Source organism: Salvia miltiorrhiza, chromosome 1 (genome assembly GCF_028751815.1).
Source record: "Salvia miltiorrhiza cultivar Shanhuang (shh) chromosome 1, IMPLAD_Smil_shh, whole genome shotgun sequence".
NCBI lineage: Eukaryota > Viridiplantae > Streptophyta > Magnoliopsida > Lamiales > Lamiaceae > Salvia > Salvia miltiorrhiza.
In genome coordinates, this window is record NC_080387.1 from 61,728,060 (window position 1) to 61,749,438 (window position 21,379).

At 36.2% G+C, this 21,379-nt stretch overlaps 2 protein-coding genes across 4 annotated transcripts in view; one reads left to right on the top strand and one right to left on the bottom strand.

Annotated features, from left to right (window-relative positions):
* The window catches only part of LOC131001622 (H/ACA ribonucleoprotein complex subunit 4), an 806,367-nt gene that overhangs the window by 256,816 nt on the left and 528,172 nt on the right, over positions 1–21,379 (bottom strand). The gene's annotated exons all lie outside the window — the stretch shown is intronic.
* LOC131001419 (ABC transporter A family member 1) lies at positions 1,420–18,841 on the top strand. Of its 2 annotated transcripts, XM_057927811.1 has the most exons (40): positions 1,420–1,770; positions 2,230–2,309; positions 2,661–2,832; positions 3,086–3,168; positions 4,156–4,372; positions 5,367–5,602; positions 5,743–5,803; positions 5,891–5,977; positions 6,186–6,418; positions 6,503–6,617; positions 6,684–6,773; positions 6,966–7,186; positions 7,281–7,393; positions 8,088–8,194; positions 8,314–8,376; positions 9,012–9,098; positions 9,391–9,489; positions 9,564–9,748; positions 9,965–10,019; positions 10,098–10,169; positions 10,377–11,081; positions 11,190–11,368; positions 11,771–11,981; positions 12,443–12,526; positions 13,074–13,115; positions 13,208–13,304; positions 13,576–13,703; positions 13,777–13,881; positions 14,926–15,072; positions 15,377–15,634; positions 15,714–15,849; positions 16,322–16,401; positions 16,514–16,621; positions 16,950–17,100; positions 17,401–17,537; positions 17,635–17,709; positions 17,787–18,084; positions 18,190–18,323; positions 18,436–18,494; positions 18,576–18,841. In XM_057927811.1, the coding sequence occupies exons 1-40, from the start codon at positions 1,651–1,653 to the stop codon at positions 18,655–18,657; spliced, it is 5,712 nt and encodes a 1,903-aa protein (XP_057783794.1). In that variant the 5' UTR covers positions 1,420–1,650; the 3' UTR covers positions 18,658–18,841. The 2 variants fall into 2 exon arrangements, with proteins under 2 accessions (XP_057783794.1, XP_057783802.1); XM_057927819.1 differs by lacking the exons at positions 1,420–1,770; positions 2,230–2,309; positions 2,661–2,832; positions 4,156–4,372 and having other exon boundaries at positions 3,108–3,168.

Below are 21,379 nucleotides of genomic sequence, written 5' to 3' on the forward strand. Positions count from 1 at the left end.
AAAGTAACATTAAAATATAGCAAGCGTACTTCCAAAGGCATATATAATGGATCGAATGATGGTGCTTTATTTTTAGTGTAGTTATTAAGTGTCCATTACGATTTATGATTATTGATTATCCACCCAATTTCTTTTCTCTTTTTTACCATATCATTTAAGTTTTATACAATTCCAACGTAACCTACGGTATTTTAAAAGTGTTTTACCATACCATATCTTAAAGCTTGATATTTTCTTGGTAAGTTTAAATTTACATGCATGATTAAAATACACCTCATTTTTTGTCGATGTTTTAAACAGAAGAATCAATTTTTGGTGCCAACTCTAGCAATGTGGGGTTTTGGAAACAAAAAAAATGGAAAATAGATAGTGGTTAATTATCATAAATAGTATTTCCTTAGTTCACGAAAGATGGAACAAATTAATTTTTTGAATACATATTTTAATAAAATAAATGGTGATTTTTATGTAGTGACAAAAGAGTTTTACCATTATATGAAACAAGTGGTTGTATTTGAATTAAGACAATTTTTTAGTAATAAATTATATTTATAAGGATAAAAGATAAAAAAATATGAATTTGTGTACTAAAGAGAAAATACCCTATTTCTATTGGATGCCAAAAATAGTACTAAAATTTTGCCCAATTCGAAAGGAGTATTTATATTTTGTAATTTTATAGTAACAAGCAAAGCACAAGTCACTAGGGTTTATTATAGTTCTAAAATGTGGGTTGACTTTAAAAAACATAGTCCTGGATTGAACAGCAATTTTATTTATTCATTGATAAGTTGAAAATTAATAGGAAAAGTCCACATAAAATATAAGAGTGAGCTGCTGATTGAACTAATGTATTTATTATTATAAATGCATGTATACGACTACGAGCACATTAAAAAGCTGCAGTAGTAGCATTTATATTCATAAAATAAAATAAATAAAAAAGGAAAACAAAAACCGTGATCGTAACACGTGAGCAATGAGCCGCCCAAAGCTCGCCATTGATTGTTTTCCACTTATTCAAAATGTCTTTATTAATCCTAAGATATAAATGCTCAATTTGTTATTTTCACTCATAAAAGAAAATTAAAAAAATTGTAACCGGCAATTGCATTAATAAAATAATAATAAGTACTATCAAAACCTTTTATTCTCGAACTCGACCTGATTTACGAAATTTATAAAGAAAAATTACGAATTTAAATTTAATACATATAGATATTATATGGAGTATTATTTAAAAGTTAGATGTGGATAACTTAAAAATTACGGAAGAGCATCGTGTAATTCTCTCGTGCTAAATATATTTCCTTTATCATAAATTCATAATAACAGAAGATTGAAAGAGAAAGGGGTGGTAAATTATGACTTAGATAATTTATTTAATTGTGTAAAATATTCTGTTGACACCTACTTTGCATCTTTTCCAAATGTCTTCGTTCAACCCAAATATCATTCTCTCTCTCTCTAAATTAATGTGTATAATATGTCTAGTGCAGAGCTAGAGAGAGAGTGAATGCTTATATAGATTATCTGTTAAAAATGTCTGCTTTCCGCATTGACTGGTGTCTTGTGTAGTTGTGTGTGTGCGTGTGCGTGTGTGAGTGCGAGGCTACAGAAATTCTAAGCGGAGGGACCTGAATTTCCGCCATGGGAGGGAAGAAAGAGAGTGAGAAAGAGAATATGAGGTCTTGGAGGAGACAATTGAAGGCCATGTTGCGCAAGAACTGGCTCCTCAAAATTCGCCACCCTTTTATCACCTGTGCAGAGGTCTCCAATTTTTTTCTTTTTTGCACACAAACACACACTAATAAAAATGAAATTGCAGTCTTTATGATGAAGTCTATAAATACATTTATTTGTTGAGCTGAAGTGGGCAGATTGGAGCTCTTGCATACTTCATTGTTTTGAATTTTGTAATTTTGGGTTTTATTTTATGAGTTTGGAGAGTCCTGTTTTTTGATTTCATGAATTGGGGTGTTGTAAGTGTTCACTCTGAAGTGAAAGAACAACTCTTTTTCTTGTTGGAGATATCCCAGTATATGGAAACCAGGAATTATTGTGTTTTAGAATCAAATTTTTCAATCTCCAGCTGAGTTATGGTTTATAATATATATATATATATATATATATATATATATATATATATATATTGTCATGTTGATTTGTTAAGGCTGGTAGAGGTGAATATCGGATATTATATTCATGCTATTCTACTTGAATTGACAGATTTTGCTCCCAACTATTGTGTTGTTGTTGCTAGTAGCTATAAGATCAAGAGTTGATACAACACTACACCCTCCACAGGCGTAAGTATATCGTGTTCTCTGTTAATTATCTTGTTCTCCATCACGTATTTTATTATCTCCTTTGGGTTTATAACTTTATATGATTTTTTTTCCAAGTTATTCGTAGTTTGTATTTTTCTGAGTGTTGTTGCGAGAATAAATTGAATCATCAAGCAGGTAGATGGTCGATAGGACACACAACATCTCCATGGAGTCTTCGTGTTGCTGTTAAAATCTATGTTACTAACTTATTAACCATATTGATAGTTGGATTATAGAGGTTGAAAGAGAACTTAACCCAATCTGTTGGACTTTTAATACTTCTGTGATGTTGACATTTATATTTTACCGTGATTTAAATGTCTGGTGCAGGTATATTAGTAAGGACATGCTTGTGGAAGTGGGAAAAAGTGACATGTCCGCACCTTTTAGCCAAATTTTAGAATTATTATGTGCCAATGATGAGTATTTGGCATTTGCACCAGATACAAAGGAGACAAGGATGATGATTAATCTGCTGTCAATAAAATTTCCTTTGCTGAGGGTACACACTGATTCATTTTGTTTTGAGTATCCCTTCTGTTCCAGCCTTCCTTTGTGATACCTTTTGTTTTTTGTGTTCCTTTATGTGCTCAAGATGGTGGTATGCATTCATTACCGTTAGTTTTTCTGGTTTTGTTTATTTCTGTATTAGCAAAATAATGGTAATGAATGCATACCACTTGTCTCACATTCCCAATGCCATTAGATTTTATGGTCTCATTTTTTTGCTTATTTGTAATGTTACTTCTTTGTAGGTGGCAGCCAAACTTTACATAAATGAAGAAGAGCTTGATACATATATACGCTCAGATTCTTATGGTGTTTTTGATAAAGTGAGGTCAGTCATGGACTCATGTTTCTCTTATTTTTTTCAATTTTTTTGTTTTTGGTGGGGAGGAAACAACATGCAGAAAATACTGTCTTAATGCTTCAAGTGTCTATAATTATCATTCTGATGGCCAGCCTGCTGCTCTTAGATCTTGTTGCTTAGAGGTGGTAGGCCTGCAATGACAGTCTATCCCTGTTTTTGGTTCTTAAATTAGTATATGCCCCAAGAATGAAGGTCTGAGTCTTTGCTCACTGCAGAGCTGTGAAAGTATGTTATATAACTATATAAGTGACTCCACAGTGCCACATAATAGATGGGAAGGGGGCAGGTTTTGCTTCTCCTTTCTTTAACTTGTAGATTGTCGGGCAATATGCTGTTGGATGTACTCAGAAATGGGTCATTGGTTGTGCAACCAGGTGTGTCTCGGCACTCAAATAGGCTAGGTTTTCAGCTACTCTCACTCAAAAAGGGGAACAAGAAGCAAAAAGCTGCTTTATTTCGCAGGAACTAGCTCTTCTATCGAACTCTCAGGGTTAGGCAAAGTTCATAGTTTCTAACAGGTTTGGATATTTTTATAAACCTCTTGTTTTTGGGAAAGTATACCCTAGTGATGTGCCAACTCTACCCTCCAGGTGGAAGTGTCAAACCATTCGACTCTTCACTCACTCCAATATAAAGGTCTGGTCAATCAAATAATAGATGGTAAAGGGGTCGGTTTAAAAATAAATGGGAGTCATTGAATTTCTTTCTAACAATGCTGTGTTAATTTTGTATCAGAACTTAGTGGGTAATGAATTCACTGTGCTTTGGTTCTTCTCCTCTAATTGTGCCACTACTTGGATTTATTCATTTTGTTCACTCTCATACTTGAAGAGTGCCTTTTTTGCATGGTCAAGTTTTTAGCTCTTATAATATGGTTTATGGCATTCTTTTCAAATTGAATAAAATCGTGGAGTATGGCAAGAAGGAAACTTATATTCATGCTGCTTCTTGTAGAAATTACACAAACCCGAAAATCAGAGGAGCAATTGTGTTTCACACTCAAGGTCCTCAGATGTTTGACTATAGCATACGCTTGAACCACACATGGGCTTTTTCAGGATTTCCTGATGTTAAATCCATCATGGACGTCAATGGTCCTTATCTCAATGACTTGGAATTAGGAGTGAATCCGATACCAATTATGCAATACAGCATCAGTGGATTTTTAACTGTACGGTATCTTAATCCTTTATTTGGTTTTGGCAAATGGCAGTTTACATTAGGGTGCTTCTCTTAGTACATAGTTCCAAGAGTTATGCAATCTCAATATCATGTCAAAGAAAGTTATTACTAGTATTGGAAAAGGGGAAAGATGTTCAGTTTCAAGTTATTTGGCATGATGGGATTTTGCTGCATATTTGCTTTGAACATGACTGATGTGCTTCCTGTTTCCTTATTGAAAGTATCAAGTGGAATTTGTGGAATTATAAACTTATATAATGATTTCTTCTGTAATGAATAAATAATTTAATGGTCGGTCTTGGAAATTAAGAGAATATGCTCCATACTTCTGATATGCCTAAACTTAGATTGTTCCTTCTAATGAGTACTTTAAAGCTAAGACATGCATTGAAGTCGGTGGAAAAAATTCCGACTTTAATATTATTTGCTCAAATATTGCTGATTGATTATTGTAATTGATAATGAGATTCTTCAGAGCAACACCAGTTCTCTTCTATTTTACTGCATATTGAAATCTCTGATTTACTTAAGAAAGTCTACCTCTTATCATGCCAAAAATCTTATCCTAAAGCAAAGCTAGTTCTTTCTGAGATGCATGCCAGTGGTGATTGCCTTTTACTTATTATTTCTTCCTTTTGTTCTCTGAGGCCTGACATGATGCATAAACTTGGCTATGATGTAGTCTCTGGTTTGTAGCTTATATCAAGGCTGTAAATTTCAGAAAAGTTCTTACGACTTGAACTACCGGAAGTCATCCTTAAATTTGGGACCATTCAACTTTGAAATATTTTCTTTTAAAAACTTTAATAAGTTTGACTTGCAAAAGATGAAGATAGTAACAGTCTTAATGTTCTTTGACTCATGCTTCAAGAAGCTAGATTGAGGGTTATATTTTCAAGTTTTTTTCATGGGATCTAGAAATTGAAGGAACTGATAATTATTTTAATGCTCTTGCTTATCTCCATATTTAATTTCTATTGCAGCTTCAACAAGTCATGGATTCGTTTATTATATTTGCTGGACAACAACAAATGGACTACTCAGATATTGAAGAGCTATCATCATCATCATCATCTCCGAACTCAACTTTATTGGACATGCGACTGAACACCTTCTGGACACAGTTTAGCCCTTCAAATATAAGACTTGTTCCATTTCCAACTTCTGAGTACACAGATGATGAATTTCAGTCCATTGTCAAGAGGGTCATGGGAGTGCTGTATGTACCTTACTACCTTATAGACACTTTTTTCATGGCACATTATTTTCAGCATTTTCAATTATTCAAATCAATTTGGAAAATAGTTCGTTCTTCCATGGGTTGGTGCTCACTAACTTCTTCTCTGCATCCCTGATCAGGTACTTGTTGGGATTTCTCTTTCCAATCTCTCGATTGATTAGTTATTCTGTTTATGAAAAGGTAGTTGATCAGCTTTAAGGGTTCTGGGTGAAAACGTGTTTCCTGGAATCTTCACATACTAATCACTGTTAATTACTTTCACACCAGGAGCAGAAAATCAAGGAAGGTCTCTACATGATGGGTCTTAAAGAAAATATGTTTAATATCTCGTGGTTTCTTACATATGCACTGCAGGTTTGAGTTTTAGCATTTCATTATCAATTAAAGAACTGCTATTGCATGACCTTTTACCCCCATTTTATTTGTGGTGGCAAGGGTTTGTTTCAATTAGCTCTGTGTATGCTGCAGAGGCCTTAAGGTCTACCAGAGGTCCAGAGCTTTGTGTTTTTTACCTTCCTGGACATTCACAAGATTACATCCGTTTCATTTTATCCTTTTGTAGTTTGCTGTCTCTTCTGGAATCATCACTCTTTGCACGATGGGGACACTTTTCAAGTACAGTGACAAGTCTCTGGTGTTTGTATACTTCTTCTGTTTTGGACTGAGCTCAATAACACTATCATTTCTAATCTCTACATTCTTCACACGGGCAAAAACTGCGATAGCTGTTGGGACACTTGCTTTTCTTGCTGCATTTTTTCCATATTATTCTGTGGACGAAGAGTCGGTTTCTATGTAAGTATGCATGTTCAAGCTATAATTTGAAAATTAAATGTTCTCTTATAGTGCATTACAGATTTTATTTATGTATGCCTGTAGGCTTTTCAAGGTGTTGGCATCTTTTCTTTCACCAACAGCATTTGCCTTGGGCTCGGTTAACTTTGCTGACTATGAACGTGCTCATGTTGGACTCCGTTGGAATAACATCTGGCGGGTATGTTTTTCATAAATTTTGTTCCGTCTTCTATATTCAGTTTTAACAAGTTCAACATAACTGCAGAGTTCTTCTGGGGTTTGCTTTTTGGTGTGTCTTCTGATGATGTTGTTCGACACTCTCTTATACTGTGCAGTTGGTCTGTATTTAGACAAGGTAAAACTTCTCTGCTGATGTTTTAATGGTCTTTTATCACATAAAGCTATGTACAAACTTGTGGCCATCTGACCATGCCCGTTATATTTCAATATTCTAAGGGAAAACTCCATGTTCTTGACTTATGGTAAAATAGCGTCTTTGTTATTCATGATAGCTTGACATCTGCATACCTATTCACCTTGATATCAGGTCCTCCATAAGGAATATAAAACGCGCAGTTCTTGGAGTTCTATGTTATTTAAGCGCTTTTGGAGGAAGAAGAATACAAGTGAAGAGTTCTCTTCCAGCTCGCTTGTTAAATTACTTAGTAGTAATTCTACTGAAAATGCTGATATTTCTGAAAAAGATTCATATACACCAGCTGTCGAAGCAGTAAGTCTCGAAATGAAGCAGCAAGAACTTGATGGGCGGTAAATATAATGCAGCAATACCTGAGTTTGCATTCCAATCAACATACAAAAATGTATTTTGATACCCGTTACTTGTTATAATGTATTTTTCCAGATGTATTCAGATAAGGAATTTGCACAAGGTGTACACTTCTAAGAAGGCAAGCTGCTGTGCTGTCAATTCTTTACGGATGACACTGTATGAAAATCAAATACTAGCTCTTTTAGGTAACTCCTCATCAACATGTTTCACGTTTGGGGATATATTGCATCTTGAATGACTCATCTATAGGTTTGGAGTTGCTTGTTTGTATCATACTTTCTTGGTGAATTCTATTGAGGGTTATCTAGGCATGTGGTCGCACTTTGACTTCATCATGGGAAACCAATTTTTAAGCATAACCGAATAAGTGATATCTCAATCACTTTATTGGCTCTGATCGCATCCTTAAACTTAAATGCATTGAGAATTAGCATCATATTGGCTACTAGACAGTCTAGACATTCTTTTATTAGTACAAGGCTAGAAGCTTGGTTAAGATATCACATTCGATAGTTAATTAAAACATATGTTTTACCTCGCTCGAAGTTTCTCCGGTCCGATTCTTGCTCGTTTAGGATTACTGGTGCTTTACGGGTACAATGTATATTACATTGATTTTATCCACAAACAACTTAACTCCTTTGACAATAGGTATCTGTACTGAACTATGCCGATCCCCTTTACAAACCTAGCATTTTTCAAGGAGTGATACTTATCCTCCTTAGGTGAATTACCTTAATCTACAGTTTGCTTTCAAGAAGTCACCCAACTCAGTATTGGGATGATCATGTATGAATATTGGATTATCATCTTTACAGATGAATCCTTTGTGTGTTTTCTGCTGCTTGTGGTGATTGACCTCAATTAGATGTTCTGCAGGACATAATGGAGCTGGTAAAAGCACAACAATGTCGATGCTAGTAGGCCTTATCCATCCGACCTCTGGGGATGCATTAGTTTTTGGAAAGAGCATCTTAACTGACATGGTAATCTTGTTGATTATGTTCTGTATGCATATTCGGTTCAGTCAACCTTCATTTTTGTCATAGTATAAATACCTTGTGAGTTGGATGCTTAAGCTGCAGTTACACTGTTGGTTTTGCAGGAAGAAATACGCCAAAGTTTGGGTGTCTGTCCTCAATACGACATTCTTTTTCCAGAACTGACTGTAAGAGAAGTTCTTATCTGAAGCTTTTTTATAAACTATTATCCCGGCAAACTTATTGTTGATCTCCCTTTTATCAACTTGTTATATTTCTTTTATTTTCTTAATATCACATAGGTCCTTATCATTCTTTTAGGTAATTCCATTCAAACAGGCTCATCATATACCCCAACTAACCAAAAGTTAATAATTATATCATACTCCCTCCGTCCGCCAAAAGTATTCCACAATTACTATATTTGGCGTCCGCAAAAAGTATTCTACTTTCCTTTTTAAGTCATGGTCCCACCATTCACCTTTATATTTTATCCTTACAAACACTCTTTATTTACAAAAAACCCACCCCAAATTCAATCTCAACCACACATCTCATAAAGTGGTGGGACCCTTTCTCCACTACATCAACATCATCTCCAATTTTATTAAACTCCGTGGCCAGCCAAAGTGGAATACTTTTGGCGGACGGAGGGAGTATTTAGTTGTATCTCACACAAATGGAACTAGTATAGCTGCTTATAATTTAGTGGTTCTTATTTATGCTTCAACATGCCAGTTTCAATCGTGGAAAGTAATAATGTCCGTTTCTTCTTCCCATTTTTTAAACTAACATATGCCCTCTCTGTATTTGCTTTCCTCAGGTGAAGGAGCACCTTGAAATTTTTGCTAATATAAAGGGAGTTAATGAAGATTGTCTGGAGAATGTTGCAATTGAAATGGCTGAAGAAGTAAGTTGCTTTCACAGTTTTAGGAACTTAACCGTCTGACGCAAATTTATTTTCAACAGCGGTAGTAAAATCACTGAATAATTCTTACTCTATGTGAGTTTTTCCATGTGATTTAAGTAGACTATTTCCAACAAAACAAACCGGGGGGGGGGGGGGGGGTCGATTGTGATTTCTACCATTTTTTGCTTGACATATTTCATTAGCCTAAGTTTTTAGTGAAGAGCTACATTTTTGCTGCACCTTACTCTTCTAATCATTGACTAGAGACTCTTGTGCAATAATATTTCATTAGGTTGGTTTGGCAGACAAAATCAGTACTCATGTAAGCGCTCTTTCTGGAGGCATGAGAAGGAAGTTGTCTCTTGGCATTGCACTAATTGGAAACAGCAAGGTTTGAATAACTTCTGTGAATATTCTCTAGTTCTGACTATTTCTCCTGCTATAATAGTTAGTCATGTAATGCAGATTATTATCCTTGATGAGCCTACAAGTGGAATGGATCCGTATTCAATGCGGTTGACATGGCAGATGATCAAAAGAATAAAGAAGGGGCGAATAATATTACTAACTACTCACTCCATGGATGAGGCTGATGCACTAGGAGATCGGATAGCTATCATGGCTAATGGTTCTCTTAAATGCTGCGGAAGGTTTTTGCTTAATTATGTGCTCCCCCCCCCCCCCCCCACCCCCACCCCCAAACAACAACAACAGCATTACCTGCACACACCCCAAATAAGCATCCACAATTAAATTGAGAACAGCAGAACTTTAGGAGAATAAAGATAATTTCCAAGCAGAATTAATAGCTGGCTTTTATGTTTTTCTCTTCTCGGTAGCATTACATCTTGTGCATCTTCCAACAGTTCCTTTTACTTAAAGCAGCACTATGGAGTTGGTTATACTCTTACCCTGGTGAAGGTATGCAACATTTCACTCGACTTATGCTGTTATAGTTCTTTGATCTTCCAATAATTTCCTACATGTTTGTATCTTCAGACTACACCTGCTGCCTCTGCCGCTGCTGATATTGTTTACAGTCACATTCCATCAGCAACATGCGTGAGCGATGTAATCCTCTGACTTTGTCTGCTCAATTATGGTGTTGTTTTGTTGGAGCACTTTTTCAATTAGAGTTGACTCCTGTGTCATTTTCTGAATATTTATATCGCATGCATTTTGAAGATAAAATCTACGTTGAGAACAATGCCTTTACCTACAATGGTTGGTTATGGCTTTTTTCCCAAACACTCACTGGCCTGCGTTTGTCTTTTGCAGGTTGGGAATGAGATCTCATTCAAACTCCCTCTTGCATCCTCATCATCCTTTGAAAGCATGTTCCGTGAAATAGAGAATTGCATGCAGAGATCAAACCCAAGCCATGAGAATCCCAACTATGGAGGCAGTGATTTTCTTGGCATTGAGAGCTATGGTATCTCTGTCACAACTCTGGAGGAAGTGTTTCTTAGAGTTGCTGGAGGTGATTTTGATGAAACAGAGTGCCCTGTTAATGAGAATCCTCTGGATACATCTGACAAACATGTCGAACAACATGAAAATAATGCTTCAGAAAGGATGTCTTACCCCAAAGTCACTAAAAATTATGCCGAAATTATTGGCTTCATGTTCTCAGCAATGGGAAAAGCTTGTAGTCTTTTTCTGGAAACTACTCTACGCGTTATAAAGTTCCTGAGTATGCAGTGCTGTTGCTTCAGTGTGCTTTCAAGGTCCACTTTCTGGAGGCACTCAAAAGCATTACTGATAAAGAGAGCAGTTTCTTCCCGTAGAGATCAAAAAACAATTGTTTTTCAGCTAATAATTCCTGCAATATTCTTGCTTTTGGGTCTTCTTATGATAAAGCTTAAGCCTCATCCTGACCAGCAATCAATAACGTTCACAACCTCATACTTCAATCCTTTACTAACTGGCGGAGGTGGCGGCGGCCCAATTCCTTTTGATCTATCCTTGCACATTGCGAAAGAGGTTTCTAAACTTTCTATTTTCTGCTTAAGTTTGTTTGGCTAAATACAAAGAATGATTTTACATATCAAATATTGTCCATTCCACATGTAAATTTTATCCACTGCACAGGTTTCTGAGCATGTACATGGAGGCTGGATCCAAAAATTTAGAGAAACTACTTACAGATTTCCTGATTCAGAGAAGGCATTGGCTAATGCTATTGAAGCTGCAGGGCCAACCCTAGGCCCCATTTTACTTTCAATGAGCGAATATCTCATGTCTAGCTTTAATGAAACCTATGAGTCAAGGTACTTTAAATTCTGTGCTTTTGAATTTTCGTTTCATACCTTTTCATTATCTTCAAATAGATTTATGAACTAATACATTCGACAGCTGTTAAAGTAATACGAGTTCCCATAACCAGAAGTAGTTGGGGTTGTTAACAAGTTCTGGATCTAAATATAACATTCTAGACATCCTCAGTAAAATATGATCTAGATTCTGATGCAGGCCAAGCAGATTCTGGGAAGAGAAACGTATGAAAATTAAATTGTCTAAGTTTAGGACCATCTAATCTCACAGATCTTGTGTCACAATTTTGAATGATGTGTCACCTCTGCTCAATGTGTAACCAAGTTGCCTGAAGAATCAAATTACTCTCGTGTCAAATAGTTTGAGCGTTGTTGTCTCATAAGCTTGTTTTTGCACAGGTATGGAGCAGTTGTTATGGATAAACAAAGTGAAGATGGGAGTCTAGGATATACTGTTCTTCACAACAGTACTTGTCAGCATGCTGGTCCGACATTTATTAATTTGATAAATTCAGCAATACTGAGGCTCGCTACTCTTAATGAGAATATGACAATTCAAACACGTAATCATCCATTGCCCATGACAGAGAGTCAGCTCCAGCAACGCCATGTATGTTTAGAAATTATCTTTTAGTGAATGGATTTCCATTTTGGACTCACTAAATCACGTATAATCCTGACTGCCAAATCAGTCTATTTTTCGTATCTTCCTCATAATCTCTGTTTTGGAGGTACCAAACTATAAGTTTGACTTCGAAGAGCTATGGTTCTTAAATATCATTATTAATTCCTTACAGGAATCTGTTTTTCCGATCACAAGTGTCTGCATTTAGGAGACATACAATGGTTTACATGACATTGAAGATTTCTAAATCTTTCTGATGTCCTAAATAATAAAGTGGCCTAGTTCTACAATACATTTATCTGTTGACTTTAGAAAATTCATTAATGTAGTTGCACATCCTGTACATGAAATTTCTTTGATTGTATTTGGTGATTGTATTTTGAGCTTCTATGTGCAATATGAGATCAAGTTATATTTATCTATTAACTTTTAAGAATAAATTCTAGGATCTGGATGCATTTGAAGTTGCTGTCGTTGTTACTATGGCCTTCTCCTTCATTCCTGCTTCATTTGCTGTGGCTATTGTTAAGGTATATGTTTTTAGTTATATCTTGTAGATGGTGAAAACTAGGGTGCGTTCTCTTTGGTTGTAAATTTATCATGGAAAAAGGAGGGATAAACAAAATTTCACCCTTTAAATCCTTCCTTTCTATTCCCTCATTATCTACAAAATAGAATTTGACCCTTATTCATTCCTCCTTTTCACTACAAAGGAGGGATAATATTATCACACCAAAAATGGAGGAATAATATTATTCCTCCTTTGTAGTGAAAATGAGGAATGAGTAAGGATCAAAATCTATTTTGTAGCAAATGAGGGAAAAGAAAGGAAGGATTTAAAGGGTGAAATTTTATTTATCCCTCATTTTCCCATGATAAATTTACAACCAAAGAGAACGCACCCTTTATGTAAATTGTGTGCTCAATTCGCTGTACCACTAGGATGCACACATTATCACAATCTTGACTGCAATATTTGAAGCTATAGACAAGTATCCCAATAGCATGTTCTAGCTATATCTTTATGTTATTTCTTAAGATGGTCTGTTTGTTCAGTACTATGTTTTCTTGATGCAGGAACGTGAAGTAAAAGCTAAGCATCAACAGCTTATTAGTGGGGTATTACTATTTTCCTTTGAAGTTTTAGCTTTAGTCATTTCAGGGCTATCTGAGTTGGCACTCTTTATGCTCTTCATCTTTGATCCTTTCAGGTATCTATACTGTCATATTGGGCTTCAACATACTTTTGGGACTTTGTCAGCTTCTTATTTCCTTCATCTTTTGCCATACTCCTCTTCTACATATTCGGTACATGTTTAACTTTGTGCCATCACATTCTGAGTTACATTATTGTCATGGTATATTATCTGGTCATATCAGCTTTTATTGGTCCAAGATATTCTAGGAGTTTGCTGAAAACTACATGGCATGATATTAAAAACTTGACGAATTGTAATAGTTTATTATGCTTGTATATGGCATAAAATCTGCTGGTCACTGCCATTTTCTCGATTAAGAAAATTTTGGTTCAGCATTCCTTTTATGGTCCCATAACTTTCTTGAGTTTATGGGCATGCAGGTCTAGATCAATTCATTGGGAGGGAGTCTTTCTTCTCGACTGTCCTCATGTTCTTGGGATATGGATTATCAATAGCATCATCTACTTATTGTCTCACTTTTTTCTTTTCTGAACATAGCATGGCACAGGTACTTGATTCTAAAATTGTGCTTTACGTATTTGGAATTACAGTCAGTTGCTGAATATTTGTGAATGTTGCAGAATGTTGTCCTCTTGGTTCAGTTTTTCACTGGCCTGATTCTTATGGTTATATCTTTCATAATGGGGCTAATAGCGTCAACAGCACAAGCCAACTCTCTTCTCAAGGTTGGAATATTTATTCTGAACATTAGGTTTATCTCGACATACAATGCATTACAAACGTATGATCATTATTCTTCAACCGGGTTATTCTATTCCACCTCTTAGGAAGAAAAGAACTTAAATCAAAATACTTAATAGCATGGTGATACATTTATACAAAACTTCTACCCCAAGCACACACAACGGAACTGTAGATAGTCAAGTGAAATCCAATCCACAAAATAATTTGATCTATGGACAACATCATTGTGGTAAAGATCGTAATGCCAAAGGAATCATTACCACAAGGCATAGAGAGGGAGGTCATAAGTGTCTACCGTAAAACCGATTTTCGTTCTTTATCTTTCTTTTCTGTTTCTTTCATCACACCAGATAGAACTATTTTCACGGTAATGATCCATCAACCTGCTAGTTCTTTTTATGAAGCAAAAATGAGAGAATAATATTGCTTATCCTAGTGTGTGTTTATGGACCTACTGGACCAGAAGCTTCTCAGGCTCAAGCATTTACTTTCCTGGTTAAGAGATAAACGTCTTGGGGCTAATGTAGGATCTGCTCAAGTACCTACTGGCTGAGGTAAATATCTAATGTGTTCCCCGACTAGAGAAGTCATTTTTGGAGGAGAAACTATGCGTTTTTGGGATCTGCGTGCTCCTTGGTACATTAGGTTTATCTTTGTGTGTTGTACAACGTTAGGGACTAAAAGTAGTTGGGCAAGATATGTAATAGTTTCCCTTTTAATGCTGAAACTGTATTCATTTCCCATCCTTATATGCCAGTCTAGAACATACCCCATTGTATGGATATGCTAGCTCTAATTGTTGATATCTTCCTGCTCCTTCACTTAGATTTGGAAAAATAGCACCTTTACGAGAACTAAAATTGTTACTTATTGTCGAGGTAACTTGAACTTCACAAGTAGGTTGCTGCTCTGAGTTGCTCCATGACCACCATTCAATAATCACCTCGAACCTTGAACAGGGCTAATAATAATTACCATATCACTTATGTAATATGCCATCTGACAAAAGGATATTGATTTTGCAGAACTTCTTCAGATTGTCTCCTGGGTTCTGCTTTGCGGATGGGCTAGCATCGTTAGCTCTTCTGCGACAGGGGATGAAAGAGGGATCTGGTGACAGTGTTTTTGACTGGAATGTCACTGGTGCCTCTATATGCTATTTGGCTGCTGAGGTGCAGCTCTAGCCTCATTATCTTCAATCAATTTCACTGCTATTATTATATAGGTCACACTGCTATTTGTCTTAGTTGTGGCTGAATCCCTAGTTTTATTGTTCTGGAAATAAAGAAACGGACTCTAAATGTAGCTAAAATAATACCTTAGATTGGTCTTGTCAAAGATTGTTCTATTGTTAGTTTCGTATCTTTTGAATTGCTTCCACGAGTTTCCTACATGTTCTGCACAAGAACACGTTCCTGCATTCTATCTGTCTCTATCATGATATGTTACTATAATTCCCTTTTTTATCTGGTGTAGGGCGTCGTTTACTTTGTCATCACACTATCTCTTGAAGTTCTGCTGCCTTTGAAGATAAATTTTGGAACAGCCTCTAACTTGTGGATGAGTTTAAGAAGATCTCTTACACCTTCAAGTTACTCTCTAGAACCTCTTCTTACATCAACAACGGGAGATAATTCCAGTCTTGAGGAGGACATTGATGTTCGTGCAGAAAGAGACAGAGTACTCGCTGGTGGAGTTGATAATGCAGTTATCTACCTTCGTAATCTTCGAAAGGTACTCTAAGCACATACAACTATGAACATTTTGGTTGAACTTTATTTAATCATAACAAGTTGTACTTTTCTCCTTTCAGGTGTATCCAGGAGACAAGGAGCTTGGTCCTAAAATTGCTGTTCATTCATTGACTTTCTCAGTACAGGAAGGAGAGTGTTTCGGATTCCTAGGAACAAACGGAGCAGGAAAAACAACCACGTTGTCAATGCTGTCTGGTAAAACTGTTTGCTAATTCTTTCCTGCCTTTATTTCTCAAGTCAGTGGGGATACATGTAAATTCACTAAGCCAACACACATAAACATAGAAACTGATGCCCCTGAAGATGCATCCGTTCCATACTTAGACTACACCATCTGCCATAAAGTTGACATCCATACTTTGGAGTCTCTCTGTTACCATGATGCATAATGTCTTTGAGAAGGACCTCTGAAGTCATTCCTCTCACAGTAAATCCCAAGATGTAGTCTTGATTTCAAGAATTATACCAGTTTGATGTCATATGACCTACTTATTATCTTCATTAGTTTCTTTTTTTTCTGTTTTTTGAGGGAAGCATTAGTTTTTCTATGGCCTCGTGTTTGTTTTTATTATTTGGAAAGACAGGACATGCCAACTACATATATTCCCGTCATATAATGCAAAATCTGATAAAAATGAAATATTTTCTTTCAAATTGTTGAGTCCAGGTGAAGAATATCCCAGCGATGGAACTGCATATATATTTGGTAAAGATATAAGATCAAACCCGAAGGCTGCTCGTCAGCATGTATGTTGGTGTTCCTGAATCATTTATGTTTTATACCTAGTTTGAATTATAGGTTTAGTGTTATCAATGATTGAGATCTGATTGATTTTATCTTGTAATTTCCCCCCGTTAGATTGGGTATTGCCCTCAATTTGACGCTCTGCTTGAGTTTGTTACTGCCCGGGAACACCTTGAACTCTATGCTAGAATAAAAGGAGTCCCAGAGCATGAGCTTGAAAATGTAAGTGGCCCTTGAACATACTTCTTCTCTTAATATTTTAAATCTATGAATTTTTTGTAGTCGAAATAATGAAGTTGATTTGTGGTGTATTATAGGTTAGCATGTGCTTAAATTGTTTTATGTCCACAAATAGGTATTATATCAAGTCACTTTCACAATTTCTTGCGACTTGTTTTAAGTAAAAATTAAATTCCATCTTCGGTTAGTGAATATAAATGTTTTTAGCCCCTTAGCGTCTTCTGTTTCCTTTGGAAACTGCATCTATATCAGCTGCATTTTGTGATTGATGCAATATGACATGAAGATTGATGATTATGATGGGAAACAGGTGGTCATGGAAAATTTAGTGGAATTCGACTTGTTGAAACATGCCGATAAGCCATCATACGCATTAAGTGGAGGGAACAAACGAAAATTATCAGTGGCTATTGCGATGATTGGGGATCCTCCAGTTGTAATTCTTGATGAGCCATCTACTGGTACTAACACCTATTCATTCGCCTTTCCTAGTATTGTTGTTCAAATGCAAAGCAATTTTGTCATAGTTTTAGTTGTAAGCAATAAGCATAACCAGTTTAGTTGAAAATCATAATGTACAAGTACTTGCTTCCTAGATTAGTTACGATGTGTTCTTGCAAAGTCTTCCACAGATTGGTATGTCTGCATTTTTGTGTGCACGTGCGTGTTCTCGCATGTGCAAAGTCGAAAACAATAATATGCTTATGAACCCTTGCGTTTGAGTTAAAAGCTCCATAATCATTATTGTCGTCGTACTTAAGGAATGGATCCGATCGCCAAAAGATTCATGTGGGAAGTTCTATCACGTTTATCAACCAGAAGACGAAAGACGGCTGTTATACTCACTACCCACAGCATGAATGAAGCTCAAGCTCTCTGCACAAGGATTGGGATAATGGTACTTTTCTAGAGATGAACCCTAAATTTAATTGGCTCCTAGTGAAATATATCTATATATATTAATTCTCATTCTCCTAAATTGCAATTCTGTTTAGGTTGGAGGCAAGCTCAGATGTATCGGGAGTCCTCAGCATTTGAAAAACAGATTCGGCAATCATCTCGAGCTAGAGGTAGTTTTCTTTTTCCTATAGTTAACAAGTTTTATCGAAGTGCTTTCGTTGTTTGATCTTGCCTCTCTCGTCTTCAGGTTAAACCTACTGAAGTGAGCTCTTTGGACTTGGATGTGATGTGCCAAACAATTCAAGACGAGTTCTTTCACATGGCTTCTCCGCCACGAAGCATACTCAATGACCTTGAAGGTTGCATAGGACGTGCCGACAGCAGTACTGCTGAAACAGTGGCAGAAATCAGCTTATCAAATGAGATGATTGTGACAATTGCGAGGTGGCTTGGTAATGAAGAACGAGTGCAAACTCTCGTATCAGCATATAGAGATTCTCGTGGGGCTTTTGGTGAACAGTTGTCAGAGCAGTTGCTTCGTGATGGTATGAATAAATTTTTTTTCCAAGTGCCACACATGCTTGAGGATTGAAGCCACATATTCTACACCATTTCTCACAATATCCAATTGTCTTTGTCTATCTTACTAGGAGGGATCCAACTGCCGTTATTTTCAGAGTGGTGGCTAACCAAAGAAAAATTTGCAGCAATCGATACATTCATCCAATCCTCCTTTCCCGGTGCGACATACCAAGGTTGTGATGGATTGAGTGTTAAATACCAGGTAAACTTGAGTAGCATCCGAAAACGCTCGTTTCTATTTCTGGAAATTAGTAATCTAAGATTCATAGCAGCAGACTTGAGTTCATATGAAGTTGATTTTATGTCTGTTTCAGCTGCCATACTATGAAGATCTCTCACTGGCTGATGTTTTTGGGCACATGGAAAGAAACAGGTAAGAAAAGGAGAGCTTACAACGTCTTTTACTCGCCCGTTTCTCCTTATTCATCACTTATCCGTTCTATCCCTTGTGCAGAAACGCGCTTGGCATATCTGAGTATAGCATCAGCCAATCCACACTCGAAACTATATTCAACCATTTCGCAACTAATCCATGAGGTAAACTATCATATATCTTGTTTCTCTACTTGTCTTTGTATAACGGGGCCTGCTTTTTTGAGAAAGGTCTTCACTTCATTGAGTTATACTCGTTCGTTGTAAATAGCACACTTTTACCAAAACTGAACTACACTACTTAGTATCTGTGACATTTAATGGGACAAAGATGAGGTTAAAGTGCAAGTAGCAAATGTTGCAGATTCTAGTTTCTCATAGTATTGCTAATCTATATAATAGTACTATATAAAAAGGAAGGTATTTCCCTCCATTTCTCTCTTTTTCCATTAATTTGTTCACTATTTTTTTCTCTCTCTTTTATAATTTTTTTCTAAACATCATCAAATTTGCATCATGAAAAAATATTTAATATGCATATTAAATTTAAGTTTGTGATGAAATCTTTAATATGGCATAAATTCATCAAAAATGAAATTAAAATGAATAAGTTATGAAAATTTCAAAAATTAAAGTATTTTATACTCTCTCTATTCATTAAAATTTTACAACTTTTTATTTATATTTGTCTATGAAAATATTTATTTATTAATTATGATATGTAATACGCTATAATAATAACAGGTGTAATGACAATTTTCATCATCTAATAATCCAAATTTATTTAATTACTATTATCATTACACTTTATTATTGAAAAATTATATATATTTAATAACTCTATTTATATTTTATAGGGTTACCTATGCAATATACTCCCTCCCTCCCACAATTTAATATTTATATTTTCATTTTAGTTTGTCTTTCAATTTAGTATCCCTTTATATTTTTAATAAAAGTGCTCCACACAATCCCAATTAGGGCTGGGAATCGGGTCGGGTTCGGGTACCCTACCCGAAAAAATCGGGTACCCGAACCCGAAAATCCCCTAAACCCTATACCCGACCCCGACCCCGAAAACGAAATCGGGTACCCTAATACCCGACTCGGGTACCCGAGTCGGGTATTCGGGCACCCTAATACCCGATAGTTTTTACAGCAGCAGGGCAGCAATTCAGTCGAAATTCGATGACCAAATTCATACAGAAAATCATACAAATCAATTCCAATTCAATGAGACAATGACCAAATCAGACCAAATTCGATAACACATACAGATCTGTATTTAAAAAAAAAAAAAAAAGAAGAAGAAGACGGGCGGCGAGGGGCGCCGCTGGGTCGCCGCTCACTGGCGATTGGCTCTGGTCTGGGCGATGACGGGCGGCGAGGGGCGCCGCTGGGTCGCCGCTCACCTGTCGTCGAAGCTCGGAGGCGGAGCGACTGGGCGAGGGTCGCGGTGGGACTGGGAGCGAGCTTCCCACTGGCGACGGCCGAGGAGAACGGCGGGCGGGCGAGGAGAACAGCGGACTGGGAATCTGGGATTGCCGATTGGGATTGGGATTTGGGATTTGGGAATTGAAAATGCCAAAATGGGAACAGTCGAAATGGGAACCCGATTGGGATTTTAGGCTTTAGTTTTAATTTTAACTTTCATATTAAATTTAATTAAATAGTTTAAAATATATTTAATAAACAATTCGGGTATTTCGGGTATACCCGATACCCGATTTTTTCATACCCTAAATACCCGAACCCGATCCCGATCCCGAATTTTTCGGGTATCGGGTACCCTATACCCGATTTTTTCGGGTCGGGTTTCGGGTACCCGATTACCCGATCCCGAAATTCCCACCCCTAATCCCAATGTATGTGCCATTTACTCACACTTTAATCACTTTAAAACTCTAGTAAAGGTTAGACATTTATTCTACTAGCAATATACTCAATAACACTAAACCACTTGTTAACTTCTTTAAATTAACAAGAAAAATATTATATTCGCAACATTCATTTTATTAAAATTCGGGCCTTTCTAAACGGATGCTAAATTGTGGGGCGAAAAAAGAAAAATTCTATCCGTAACATATTCAATCACTTTGTTAAAACTCTTGTTATTCTGAAATGGATACTAAATTGTGGGGCAGAGGGAGTACTATATTGGATCGAATAATGATGAATTACAACTTATAGTGACGTTAGAAGTTGCAAGCGTAAATTATGAAATTCGACTAACACAAACATCTTGTTTGAGGTCGGAGTGTGGAAATCGATCAACGCAAGTATCTTGTTCAAACACCACGCCTATGCAATGCTGCAACTCTCCATTAGTGGCCAATTTTCACCGAAAAAGGCGAGCTGCAACAATGTATAGACATGATATGTTTGAGCAAGATGATGCATAGCCTAAAAAAGCAAGTTATGTACATAATCTGTAAAGATCAAAATCAGACATGAAGCAATCTTAATTAGGAAAAGGAATGTGATTTTCTCGGAACTCAATTTAGCAAACAATTATATATCTCAATCACGAAGAGGCTCTTTAATTAAGACTGACTAATCTTATTTTTTTTATCAATTATATAAATTTGATAGTTAAAGGTTTTAAAAAATATATGTTTAATAGTTCATGATATAATTGATGGTGTGAAAAATAGTTTGGGGTTTAAAGTGATATTTATTCTTTTTATAATATATTCGGAGATGCTAAAAGGTTCAACATGCAAGTTTAGCCTTTTTTACTCCATATAACTTCGTTGGTGTTGGTTGGCCTTTTTGAATTTTTGTTGGTTTTGGCCATTTCATGATATTCTTTTGGTCATAGGTTTCAAAGTTTTGATTTATGGATAATTGATTAAATAGAGAGGATATTTTGATTATTTTTTAAGA

Excerpts from the sequence above, each read along its gene's own strand:
- LOC131001419 (XM_057927811.1), top strand. The coding sequence starts at position 1,651 with ATGGGAGGGAAGAAAGAGAGTGAGAAAGAGAATATGAGGTCTTGGAGG. Across the intron at positions 6,618-6,683 it reads GTTGGAATAACATCTGGCGG|AGTTCTTCTGGGGTTTGCTT; the intron begins GTATGTTTTTCA and ends ACATAACTGCAG. Across the intron at positions 17,710-17,786 it reads GCAATCATCTCGAGCTAGAG|GTTAAACCTACTGAAGTGAG; the intron begins GTAGTTTTCTTT and ends TCTCGTCTTCAG.